The following is a 14,047-nucleotide window of genomic DNA, read 5'->3' as shown; positions in this document are numbered from 1 at the left end:
GGCGATAAGAGGGATTTCGAGGGAAGGCAGACGCGATAGGAGGGATTTTTGAGTGAATGCAGATCGAAATTGTCGTTGGTTTGGAAAAGCCAGGCGCAAACAGCCGGGTTGAGGCCGCTCGTAAAACGGTCCCGCTATTTACTCGCGTTGCCTTTCGCAGCCCCGACATTCGTAAACGAACCGGCAGAACCGATGCCAGACAACCTGACGATCGCTCGTTCTTTCGACGCCTATCGTCTACGTTTACGCCTGGTCGACGAGTGACGTCGTTCTATCCTCGACGTAGACGTCAGACATTCCTCCTCCGCGACGACGCGCGATCCCTTTACAAAGTTCAAAACAAGTCCAGCTGCGGAACTAGAACTTCTCACCTATAACCGCATTTATTGCGTACAAACAGGGGTATTACCGAAAAAAAACTTCTTTTTGTAAAAGGAATTATTTATTGATTTATTTTACGATAGTTGGAAATACAATATATGAGACATTTGATGACCGTCTCCTCCGAAATCGATCGAACGACTGACTTTTTGTTTTTCTTTACGCGATATTCCATCGCGCGTTCTGGAATTCTCCAAACCGCTGTTCCTAGCTTCCAAGCAACGCGAGGAAGGCGCGTCGCCACACACACATACACGCGCGCGCACTCTTACATTTTTCAAAACCAAATTAATTTTTACTTATAACCTTTGGGTGATTTCGGTCTTCACGGTTCGAGAAACCGAACGATGGAACTGATACATCGATCATTTTTCGATTCGACCATAGGAGAGGAGGGTTAACCATAGGAGTCCATAAAAAATAGCAGTTGAAAGTGTTAGGTTGTCCCGAAAGTTTCTTTCGCGAGTTGCACTCAATTATTTGATGTGGTCGTGTATCCATAAATAGACAATCAAATTTCATAGATATTCATGTTGTAACGATACTGTAGCGAGATGAATTGTGCAGAATTCAGTGACGTAACATGAAACATAAACTACCGTGCATGTATTACTCGTCTAATACAGCGAAGGAAAAACTTTTCGGACAACCTAATAGAAGCAAAAATTCCGGAATCCGCGAGGGGTTAAATCGTACCGTTCACAACCCCCTTTCGCCAATTTGCCGATCGCGATCCTCTCCTAAGTATCCGTTTCCGGATCCAGTAGCCGCCACCCCTCTCCCCCCTCCTCCCCACCCCCCACCCAACCCCCGAATCACGTGGCCCGCGCGGGTCACCCGGAATCGAATCGCAAGACAAATGAAATCGAGGAGGTCCTCCCCGCGGGCAGGAAGTCGACGTCGCGAATAGATAAGGGCGGCAGGGGGTGAGAGGGGGAGGCGTAGAGGACACTCGAGCGCACTCGCGCAGGGCAAGACCTCGGGCAAGGGTAAGTCGAGACGGTTAGGGAATAAGGCGGAACCGTGTCGACTGGTAGAAGAAGACAGAGTCGGAGGATGGGGACAGGGAGAATGGAACGGAAACGAGCGAAAGAGGGACAGTCGAACGGGAAAGGATGCTGAGAGTCGTCGAAGGGAGGCAACGAGGGGAATAATAATTCGACAAAGCGGCGAGCAGGAAAGAAAGAAATCCATATTCAGATCCGATGATGTATCCGGGGGCTGGGGGGGGGTGTGGGGTGTGGGGGTGGGGGCGGGAGGGCACGACTGTGCGCTCTCAATTGAAAAGGGAGGAAAAGGAGGTGGAGAGGAACGAGTGAAGGAGCCCACAGATAGAAAGAGAAGAGAGCGAGACCGCGGCGAGCCCTTCCAGTTCTCTTGCCTTTATCGTCGCCGGGTCTGCGCGAGGATCGAGTCCCTGCGACGATTATTATTATTATTATTATTATTATTATTATTATTATTATTATTATTTTTATTATTATTATGAGAGGTATCGCGTTGCCGTCATAACCACGTCGGGACCGCTGGCTTTGTCCACGTGACAGCGATAGGGCCCATTTACGTCGAGAAACACTCACCGCCGACATCATAATGGGAGGGGTATAAATCCCCCAAAGCCCACAATACGTCGTGCATCGTTGGTATTAACCCTAAGTAGGCAGATATACCGGTTCACGAGGGCTCGGAGAGCGGTATTTACTGGCGCAAAGTCAATTTTTCTACTGGTATACGTTTCACTTTAATTCTAGTTTTTTTTACATTAATGTTCATGTTCGCATGGCCCATACAGATTTTTTGGTACGTCTTCGGAGTGTGTCGATCCAAAAATCCTGGACCTTATTCTTCTTTGGTCTAAATGTCTTTCCTCTTTGAAAAAGAATTCCATGAAACCACTTAACGCAGTCATTGCGGAATTAAACTTCTTCTTTGTTCTAAATGTCTTTATCCCGGACCTCATTTCCTTATTGCTTTTCTCAACGCTCTACGATTGTCTGTTGGCGTTCTAAGAATTATGAAATATCGTATAAATATTATCAGTGGGGAACTCGAGGCCAGGTTGGCACGGCCGAAACTTTGCCTCGTCCGAATTAGTATCGATTACCAAACCAACGCGTGTCCCTCCCTCTTGGTACTTTGCTCGTCCATTTCTCGATACCTCGCTCGTTTCGCTGCTGTCCACCCCTCGACGATGACTTCGACGGAACTGGAAGGGTGCCTTGGGCGTAGGTCGGCCGGAACACTAGCTGAAACAATGCTAGAAATTGAACAACTCTTTACTCGATTGGAAACATAAATACTCGATATGATTGTACAGGTAAAAATTGTCGAATTTCCGTGTACCGGTTCGTGTAGCCTCGCGGAAGGTTAACGCGCATCATCCTGTCCCATCCAACGTCGAATTTAACCTGTTGAAGGGAACCGAGGGGAAAAAGAAGATTCTCACGGAAACTTTGCTTCCTCTGGCGATCGTTTCTCTTCTACTCTGCCTCGATCCCGACCTTGACCGCCTTAATCGGCGAACCCTCGACACCGATAAAAGTTTCTCACCAGTTGCCCGGCCGAGCGTTCCGTCACCCCTTCCCGTCATTGCGATTCGTGTTTTGTATTGATTGCAATATTGCGCGGCTATCAATGTGTTTAGGGGTAGCAAAGTCGCCGGATTGACCAGAGGCTTAGCCTTATCGCAAACATCGGTTCTCCGGGGGATAATCGCAGCCGATCAGCGCACGAGAGTTCTCCAGAATCGACGTGGACGCCGGTTAATCCCCGACGCGGAGGCTCCGGTGTTCCCCAGGCCGCGACATTCGACCGAGAGTACACAAGATAACACTCGGGGTCCCCCGGGCTCGTGTGATAGTCGTCGCCGCGGGGGTTGCGTGTAAAACGGCTCTCCGAAGAGGAGAGAGTCGTAAACCGTGGCCAAACAAACCCCGAAATAGCCTAGCCGGAGTCGGAGCCGCGCGAAGTCGAAGAGCCTCGACCGCAAACAAATAATAAACGTTCCTACGCCGTTGCCACGAGGTTCGTACCTGATAGCCAGGTCGGCCTCGTTAGATGACTCACGCGATTTACTCGCGGGCCAGGACTTGATCGCGAGGCGCGGCTCTCGGGGACAGAAGGATCGCTTGGACGTGCCGTGCTGCTCGTTTCTATCCTTTTTACCGAATCTAGAACACTTACGAACAGTATAGGAGGTGCGTATATTAAGTAACGAGACTGATGTTACAATTGAATATCGTTTCCCTGATGGTAGTGTTTCTTTTCTTTTCTTTTTTTTTTCTTTTTTTTTTTAATTTATTTTAAATCTCAATGGAAACGGAAATCCCCGTGCCTTATTTTTCGTTTAGACTCCTACAATAGTATATTTCTCGATTCGTTGTGGTCACAAACTCCCAGCGGTAATGTTCACCCACTGGCCGTCCAAGTCCACGGTCCCCGATATCACCAGATCCAACGCCAGTCTCGTTACTTGGTTCGCGCACCTCGCGTCGAGGGGTTACGTAGCCGATACAGATCCGAAAACCGCGAAGGGAGCATTTTTACCGCGAGCACCGTCGAGTGGTTCGTACGACCGAGTGAAAGTTGCAGCAGAGAAAGCGTGTCAAATCGAACGATCCCCGCGAAGCTCGTTCAATTTACGAGTGGTCGACGCCGATAGAAAGGCAACGTCGGTTCGATTATCGAATTTATTTAATGCCAGTCGGTTAATAAGCGCCTGCGAGAGCGAAATACCTATTGCTCTTCGGCGAGCATATCGACGCGCCGCGCGAAAATATCGGGGCCCCCGCGCGCCACCCCTGAAGACCTCGCTTTCTTGGCTTTTCTCCTGTCGTTAGTCGGAACGGATACCAGTTCGCGGCTACACGGCTTCCCCGATTCCCTTCCTACTCCCTTCGACGAGCCATCCCTTTTCCCTCCGCCGCCATCGCTTACCCTAGCTTGCCCTTCGTCCTTTTCCCCTCTATAATTTTCACTCGAATACCTGCTCTAATTATAGGTGGTTCGTCACGCCGAAAGTTCCTTCTGGCCCGTGATCCTCGGTAGCCTTTACGATCTCCTACGGAGGAGGCGCGCCGTGTATTCGTTCTAGAAATATTTCATTGTAAAACTTGGCTCGCACGACCACCGTCGGTCGTTGTTGCTATCGGTAAGCGATAGAAATGGCGTGAACTGCTACGTTTGAGTCGCTCGTGATTCAATCGCGTTCATTCTCAATCACGATGATTTTTCACGGTGACTCGTGATTCTTCGTGATCGTTTCTGATTGGTAGAGAACATTCTTTTCCCTTTTTCATTTCAATACAATTTAAATTTGACTCATTTGTAGTTTCTTGAATTTCCGCTAAGGGGAGACAGCGAGACACTAACGATAACGATTAACACGTTGATCGTCACGTCAACCATACGTGGGTGACAGTGATTTTCACTGAAAAACTACGAAAATTAATTCTGAAAGTTAAGTGTCACAGAAAATGAATTTAAATAAAATAATTGAACTTTAACGAAGTTACAAAACTAAACACCGCGATAAATGTTTCATTACACAGTTTCCAATAGTCTGTAAACATAATTTAATCGCGGTAGAAATTTTCAAGGGTGTTAGTCTGCCAGTGAACGTGTTAACATGAACTGCTTCTGAAACACCATTTTCCGGATCACGGTCGTGATCGAAGCTTAATCACGACTGCGATCGTGATTGTGCGATCCCCATGAAAAATTACTGTCAGTGATTTTTCACGCCATCCCTAGTAAGCGATAGGTTAGCGACTACTACTCACCGTGCCGAAATGCCGGCAACGCCCTTCCGTAAACTTTGAATGGTGAATTTTGTATTTTCTGTAAATTTTAAGAATCTCGTCGCGAACAAGAACCGCGTCAAGATTCTTCTTAAGAATATAAAGAATTCTCTTCTAAATTCCAACGCGAGCTTGAGAAGGTTAAGAACCACCATGCTAGGTGATAAATGTATCCGGGAACGATCGCGCCACCGGTGCGACAGCCGATCGGGCCGATAAGGCAACGATCGGTCCGCTAATTGCCAACTAAACGACGCTGCTGGCCGTTTAGGCTGAAATTATTTCTTTTTAAATTGCCGTACGTGACAATTTGCGCGCGATGTGGTAGTCCGAGTTTGTCGCCGGTTTGCACAGTCTTTTATACGTTTCTGCATCGTCGATAGGTTCGCGTGTCTCGACGCAAAGGTTTTTAAATTCCGAACCTTGCTTTTGCTCGATTCAAGTAATTTTCTGTGTTGGTCGGAGCTAAATGTAAACAGTCTTGCCCGTATTCAACAAGTGTTGCGTGCGTATACATTCGATCAAAGGGTCGCATCCAAATGCATAGTTTATTCTTTGCATCTTTCATTATTCCTCGCTATTTTTCTTATAATCTTTTCTCTTGACTCGTTTACGTACTTTTCGCCATAAAAAAGCATTCCAGTGTAACAGGGTTTTCATAAAGTGTTCTAGAACCGAAAGAATTCATAGAACCGAGCCTTCTCCCGTGCCCAATTGTACGTAACCTCTCGAGTCCGCTGTAACGAGTGGAATTATTGTGAGACGAGTGAACTGTAAAGGAGATTCGAAGCGAGTCGAGAGGCGCGCCATCCTCGTCCGCCTGTTACTAATCGGCGTCGTCGCTCTAAAAAGCGGCCGCATCATTTTATATTATTTTCGAAGAGGGGTCCGGACGGCAGCCCCGTCCGGACATAGGTAGCGCCCGTTTAGGCGGTAAATCTTAATGAGAATCAAGGGTGTGGCCTTGGCTGTCTCGAAAACGATGATTGCAACCCCGTGGGCAACGCTTGGAACGATCGTCGCCCATCAACAACCTACACGTACGACACGGTCTTGTAATAAAGAGAGCGACCGATCCTCTTACAGATGGTCCACGAGGATTCTTAAATACGGACTCGAACAGTTTTTAAACTGTTTCGACTTTGGTTGTTTCGTTGATAACGCACCCATTTTTCTACATTTTATTACCACTGTGCTTTTTATAGAAAACATTTTTTTTTTTTTTTTAAGTTAGAAAGACTCCGTCACGCTTTACTATACCAAATATGGTCAGGGTGAGAAAGTTTGGAAGCGGGTATAAGTCGTCGAGTTGATTGATTTTACTACGAGTGTAATTATAAAATCATTACCAAACTTCTCGATACCATACCGTGCCGTAATAAAAGAGTTTTAACGCGCTACCCGAGTCAATTTCACAAGAATTTCCCCGAGGCGTGATCATCCAACTCTTCTCGATCTCTGTGTTCGCATCTCCTGAAACATTATCTTAGATCGGCGATCTTAAACTTGGCAATTTCTTGCGCGCGAATAACGTTCCTCGTAAAGGAATGAAGCGAAGTGTTCGTAAATGAATAAAGCGAACGCGAATCTATTAAAGCGATCATGTAACCGCCGGTGAAAGAGTAACATGGCGACCGCAGCTCCAAAAAGTACAAACAAAATGGAGCAAACATTCGCGTTAAGGTTCCTCGATATCTACCGCAGCTTTTCGAACACGTGCTGCGTAACTCGATCCGCGGAGACATTGCTTGCGGACACCTTCCCGGTAACTATGCGGTTTCAAAACGTGAACGAAGGAACTGCTGAAGGACGGCAGCTTCGGTACTCGCTACAGCTTTTTTAGCGTAGAGTCCAGAGATGGACGAAACTCTAGGCTTTTTTTTGAATATTTTCCAAAGAAGGAAACGAGACAAACACGCGAATAAACATCAGATTTATTCGAAGCCTAGGGTTTTGCTCGTGAGAATGTTCAAAAGAGGAAACGAGACAAAAGTTTTGCTATCAGTAAGCGATAGAAATGGCGTGAACTGCTATTTTTTTAATCACTCGCGATTCAATCACGTTCATTCTTAATCGCGATGATTTTTCACAGTGATTCGTGATTCGATCCAAGGAAACATATCGGCAAACTTCGGATTTATTCAAAGCCTAGGGTTTTGCCAATCACTGAGTGGAACCCATTCTATGTGACAGAGATGGGCGAAAATGTTGAAAAGAAGAAACGAGACGAACATATCAGCAAACTTCGATTTATTCAAAGTCTAGGGTTTTGGTGGATCACTGGTAGAGTGTACACCGTAGACCGACTCGTAGATTTTCGTATCGTTCGGTGCGTAAAAGAGTGGACGTTTCGATGGCGTAGGTGTAAGGCGAGTGTCGCCGTTGTGAGATGGGGCGGAGGTGAACCGTGGATAATAACGCTGCTTCCGGGATTGTTTCAGGTACCTGGGCGTAGAGCCGCGGCTGAATAGCGGATCGGGGCAGAGCAGCGGTGCCGACGGACAGGCACAGATCGTCGGCGCGGGTGTGATCGGGCCAGCGAGCGCCGAAAAGAACTGCAAGAGCGTGCACCTGACCGCCAAGCAGCAGGCGATATGCTCCCGCTCGCCACCCGTCCTGCAGGTATTTACCTCGCGGCAGGGGCCGAAGAACCTCTCGGATTAATGCCCGGGGAAGCACGCGGCTAATTCGATTCACGAGACCTACGCCCAGCGGAGGGACAGAGAAGGAACGAGAGGGCGAGAAAGAAAGAACGGGCCGCGGGCGCGAGAGAGACGGAGATCGGCAGAGAGCCGGCGTATAAACTTTGTCGGTGTAATTTTTCGAGCCGCCGTCTCCGCGCCGACCGCTTTAATGCTCGAACCCGCTCCTTCTTCTGCCTCTTCTGCCTCCTCTTCTTCTGCTTCTCTTCCTCTTCGACCACGACCACGACGACGACGACGACGACGACGAATCGTTTCCATTTTTCTTCGCCTTTATGCGCGCGATGAGCTTTTCCCGCGCATACCTTTGTGATACAGGGTGAATCGCGCGACACAGACAGCTCGTAACTCTTGCGTGGTCGATGCTGAGAAAAATCCAGACCTCGCGAGAATTCGAAAACCTCGCATCGGGTACGGAGTCACGTCGACGTATATGGGGTTATTTATATAATAAGGGCCAGAAGTCTGGAAAGTAGGTTATTTGTTAGGGGTTCGCGAAGTGTCACAAGGTTCCACTATTTTTTATGTCCAATTCAAACGAAACTTTTACTCTTCAAAATACGTGTAAAAGGAAAATTAATTTCCAGATGGCTTTAGTTTCAATCCGCTCGACCGCCGAGCGTCATACCTATTATTTTTCCACGGTGGAATAGCTCGCCTGGTTGAGATCCCTCGGATTTTTGTGGCTTAGAGAACGAGTACGAGTAAATTGTTTCAGTGTAATTCCCTAACGAAAAATGCAAAGAAACGGGTCGTAAAATGCGTGTTACGACGACGTTGGAAAGTTTCAACATCGCCTCCAAGAGAGCATAACCGTGTTATGGGATACGAAGTAACCAGGAAAGTATTCGTTTCTCGAATACCTTGCCCTCATACTTTTATGCCCACGAAATCATCGAAGCAATCAAACGTATATACTTTTCGAACAATTTTTACGTATCCGTTTAAAAATTTGAGATCTCGAGGAACATTCGTCTTCGTGGAAATTTCGTTACAAACGATCCTCGAGCAAACCGCGACCCAGGTCATTTTTTCCACGGGATGTACGCAATTAAAAAGAATATATTTTCTCGGTGTTTAAGATAGCCATAAGCTCGGTGCGAAAGGAAAAGTCACGAATCGCGTTCGATTGGCAGGAATTAATTCGCAAAGAAGACCATCTCGAAGCGGTTCGACCGTCTGGTCCTCTTAAAGCGATCCGGAATCGCGACGGAAAATTGACCGTCCCTTTAAGGTGGCTCGGTGCGAGCGCACTGGCTCGATTCGCATGATTCTAAAGAACTCCCGGAATGCCAAGCTCGAGTTGTAGCTTTCGTTTGCCGCGCGTGCAATATTTAATACGCCGGCTCTGCAACAGAGTCCGGAGCCTTCAGTGAACCCTGCGCGACCTCCTTTCGAGACACTCGCTGTCGGGAAATCGCTGAATCCAGCAACGCGGTGTCAAATTCCTGAAACCGGTATTTATTATACGTTTTCCCGTACATCGTAGTCTCTCTCGAAAAAAAAAAAAACACGCGACAATTTTAGAATTTTGATTTATTCGGCGACATCTACCATCGTCCTGAAAGCGAAGGCTTTCCTCTGCGATACTATACCGGTTCTCTTGACGCGAGAAACTAACAACGATCGAGTCCGACACTGTAATCGTCGAGTCTTCTCGAGCTAGAGTCGACGAAGAAACTGCGGACGAAGAAAACTATCTTGGACTGTCAAGTGGATTCGTTCGAGTAGCATCCATCCATCGAAGACACCCGGAGCCGTTGAATAGTCATCAGAAATACTGGCGCTCTCGAAGAATGCGTTAAAACTCGATCCTCCTATTTGTTTCGAGTTCTTCTCGCGTCGCAGGATCTGATTCGACATCGATTTCCAATCAGGAACGAGTACGCCTAGAGAATACAGTGGTAAATTGCTCTCGAGGCGCAAGAAGCAGTACTCTGGCCGAGTGGAGTGGAGCAGGAACACCTTAACATAAATTAGCATGACTTCAGCAGCCCGCGTGCTTCAAGCTTCTCCTTCAAACACTCGGTTCCATTCGGTGCAAAGTCTGTCAAAACACAACCGAAGAAACTATCGGACAGGCTAAGAGACTCTCTGAGCAGTATCCATCCACTCGAGACACTCGTATGCTAAAGTAAAGCAATGGGGCACACTTTTACAAACAGTGGTAAAACCGATCGCTTTACTTTGTTCGAGTACAACCGAAATTGCGTTCATCGCACGGGAAGGGTACTCGTCTTAAGAATCGTAACATAAATCAACGTAACTTCAGCTGCTCGCATACTTCGTACTTCTTCTTGGAGCTCTTTGATCCACTTGCTGGAAAGTTTATCAAAATCCATTGTCACGCCCGAGAGGATCTATCCAAAGGAAACGATCCTAACAGGTTCTCTGCGACACGTTCCGACATTCTTCTCGATACTTGCCATTCCACTTGGTACAAACTGTCGCAACGCAACGGGAGAGACTCTCCGTGCAGCGTGAACTCACCGCGAGACGACTCGGCGTAAGCCCAGACAGTGGTCCTCCAGCAGGTTGTTCGGTTCGCGATTCGTCCTGGAGCAGGCTGGACGGATCGGATCGTCGAAGGAAACGGGGCTCACGGTCCCGAAAATCGCGTTTACCTTTCCCTAATGCACAAATCTTGTCGACGAAGGGCCCTGGCTGGCGGGCCTCGTCTAGAAACCGGTGCCTAGGTAAACTCCCGGTCCGCGGGACCCCCGATATCCCTTTGAACGGCGCCGCCAGTCTCGGTTTTCCGAGACCAGGTTACCGACAAAAGACCCTCGCCCATGAATATTCATAACGCCTCGACGCTGGGCCACCGAGTGCTTTAATATCCGAACGATCGAACCGGATGCACACGCCAGCGTACGAAGGAACATCCTCCGCGGCGATTTATGTCGCGTCAACGGTGAAATTTCGACTCGTCCCCAGCCCACCTTTTCGCCGTGGGGGAATCGGTATCTTATTGACCTCGTTCCTCGCGGAGAACGTGAGAATGCTCCTTACGGATGTCGGCGGATGTTCCACGATACCCCCGGTTCCGTGTTCGCCGCGTTCGGAACGGTGTACCTCGCATCGCCTTCCGCGGCGATCTCGCTCGGGCTGTTTCGCGTTTGGTTTGTGTGTTTGCGCGAGCGAGGTAGGTTACGAGCACACGCGATGCGCCGAGTGTCATAGGTTAAGTGTGGGATGCAATTGGGGTGCATGTTAGGTTAAGTGTATAATGCGATTTGGTGGCTGTAGTGGGTTATGTGTGCAGTGCAATTTGGCGTCTGTGCGATGGGTTACGTGTACTGGTGATGAACGAAGTAGCGGAAGCTTCGAAGCTAAACCTCGAGCCGAGCATTTCGAGTTTCGCTTTAATAACGGTCGGTGATCCGAATCCTTCCGAAAGGTTTAAGAGGTGGACAAAATTTCAGATGGCGAAACACCGATTGATATCATCGACTCTTTCTGCCCGAGTTTGTCAAATTAATTGCGATATATCGACTATTGTCTTTGGTACGCGCGAGAGCAAAACGAGCGACTCCGACTATCGTTTATCCATGACACGAATCTCGGTTACCGTCGAGCGCCGAAGTTATTAAGGCGTGCCAACGGCGCTATTCGTGGCTATACGGAATGTTTGTAGCGGAATCCGAGTGGTCGTCTCGGTTGTCTCTCGTTACTCGGAAACGCGCATCGCGCGTTGAGATTTCCGAGATTGAAAAATTACGTATCTAATTTTAATGTCTTCGCATCGGGAATCCGGAGCGTATCTCCATAAAACATCTACGATACATTTACGAAACTTCTCTGGATCGAATTCACGTCGAGTGCTGTTCTCGTTTGATATTAACGATCGCGATAACATGGATTCGGAATACCTATTAACATAATTGCGCCGTCAATAGAAACCGACTACGTATTATAATTGCTTTCCGACACCCGATCCAATTAACCGCGGGTCTACTATTAAACGGACAAACCCCGTAATTGTGGCCGCGCCGTGACACGTGCCCATTCCTTCGGCCGTACTCTTGACGCGTCGATGAAAACGTGCTAACAAGGGATTGGGAAACCAGCGGATACTTGTAACGCGACGTTTCCACCTGCTAGTTTCCATGCTAATTTCCATGACTAATTTCCATGGTAATTTCGGGGCCGTAGAATTATGTTAAAAATAAGGTAAACATGGCTTTTGGATCTCAAAAAGTTGACCTTAGGAAAAACAATTGTTCCCTTAGGATTAAGGGGGGTGGCACGCTGGGAAGCCAAATATCGAGCGTTTTCGTGATTTTCTTTAAATTTTGGGAATATTTTCGGTAATATTTGCGGGCTTCAAAGTGCATTCGACAATTTCTTAAATCTACTTCCCACAAAAATCTTTGAGATATCGTGTTTTTTTTGTTTTTTTCTTTTTTTTTGGAAGTAACGCTCTATGTTTGTTATCCCCGGCGTTATGCTTTCCTCTCGCCCCAGTCTTTCACGGTGTTTGCTTTCAGGCAGTCAGCGCGGGCGCGAGATTGGCCATAGAGGAGTGTCAGCACCAGTTTAGATCAGCGAGATGGAATTGTTCCATCAGCCCGGAAAATCCGGAGAACGTTTTCGGCGGCGTGATGCTAGTCAGTAAGTAAAAGCTCAACCGCAGGCAGAACGAGTTCCTCGTAACGCGAAAGCTCTGTCTAGACTGTCGAGAATAGCAATTCGCTAAGAACGCTTACCTTCTATCGATTCGAAAGTGCCGAACGACAACCGAATTCATAAAAAAAAGTTCCGATACGTTCAGACCTGTTCCAATAGCATCTACCAAAGATCGACGTGAACTTTCTATAAAACCCGATAATTGGTCCGTATTCTCGAAATTACTCGAAATTAAGCGCGACTCCGTTCACTTGAATTCCCTCCCATTTAATTATTTCCCCACGGAACGAATCCCCGTTCGTATTAAAAAGACGAACCTCGCGTACGAAATTGCGTTATCAAAATTGGCACCATCGCGTCGCGGATTCGAGATAATTTTAATTAAATTTAATTCCTCGTGCAAAAAAAAAAAAGGAACAGCACCACCTGCCGTTTCGCGTAATCACGAACGAGACGCGGGCTGCCGAGAAGAGGGCAGCCTTGGAGAAATGAAAAAACTTCTCTGCAGCGACAAAATTCTGGTGCATGTTCGCAGACAGTCGCGAGGCGGCGTTCGTGTACGCAATATCAGCAGCAGGAGTTGCTTACAGCGTCACGAGGGCCTGTTCCAGGGGCGAGCTCACCGATTGCTCCTGCGACAACCGGGTCAGGACACGCCGCCCGAATAATTGGCAATGGGGTGGCTGCAGCGAGGTAATTTCACCCTTTATTTGTATTCCCCTGTCCTTTTCAAAAATAAGACGCGACTAACTGCCGACCGTAAATTAGGATTACCTTCTTCTTTCGCGGGCTTACCTTCTTACGCAAGTTCTCCTCGTTGGATTCGTACCACCGTTCCCCATTAATTAATTACACTTGTTACACTTGTCACGAATTGAAACAATCGTGTCTCTTAAATGTATACCGAGAAACCGGGTATTTATTACGTGTAGAAATTAATCTGTGCGTTATATTCGATCGAGAGCTCAAGTAAATTATTATTTTTCCAAGCGTTCAACCCGATGGTCGTCGCGACTTATCTATGTATACGAAATTCAGTTCAGGAATTTTGCTTATCGGTGTTCTTCTTGCACGTAGAAGTTCATTTTCCGTGTAATATTATTACATAATATCGCCTCTGCCCTCTTCCCTGAAGGGAAGCGTACCATCGCGTACCAACGTCGTACTCTAGCGGTTCTAAAACCCTCCAAGGACGAAAGTAAGCCCGGTTCACGGGCGAAACCGATACGTTTCTCTGCAGGAATTCTTCGAGTTCTTACGCAACGGCCGGTTAATCGAATGCCCAAGTCTCCGACGGGTCAATTAAACCAACGATTTCAATTTCGCGGGAGCCTGCAGAAATACCGCGGAGGTCGCGTAACAGGAGAACGCGAATTAATGATAAGTTTCTGTGTTTCGTTGTTTTCGATCGGTAAATCAATCCCGCTCGTGGATTCCGGTTCGCGCTTGGAAACGGTGCTTCCGTCTCGCGTGGAGTTAATGAAATTCCATTCCCCCGACAAACGACGTTTATTTCTCACCCTTTCTCGGCGAAGA

At 47.6% G+C, this 14,047-nt stretch overlaps 1 protein-coding gene across 1 annotated transcript in view; it reads left to right on the top strand.

Moving 5' to 3' along the window:
• Positions 1 to 14,047, top strand: part of LOC128894664 (protein Wnt-1-like) — a 64,879-nt gene that overhangs the window by 41,808 nt on the left and 9,024 nt on the right. Inside the window, exons 2-4 of the mRNA XM_054156566.1 lie at positions 7,622 to 7,802; positions 12,373 to 12,496; positions 13,047 to 13,204. Of these exons, the coding sequence (XP_054012541.1) occupies positions 7,622 to 7,802; positions 12,373 to 12,496; positions 13,047 to 13,204 (463 nt within the window). The remainder of the gene's footprint in view (positions 1 to 7,621; positions 7,803 to 12,372; positions 12,497 to 13,046; positions 13,205 to 14,047) is intronic.

This window comes from Hylaeus anthracinus, unplaced genomic scaffold (assembly GCF_026225885.1).
Source record: "Hylaeus anthracinus isolate JK02 unplaced genomic scaffold, UHH_iyHylAnth1.0_haploid 4, whole genome shotgun sequence".
NCBI classification, from domain to species: domain Eukaryota; kingdom Metazoa; phylum Arthropoda; class Insecta; order Hymenoptera; family Colletidae; genus Hylaeus; species Hylaeus anthracinus.
The sequence above is the reverse complement of the archived record's forward strand: the minus strand, read 5'-3'. Positions and strand labels throughout refer to the sequence as shown.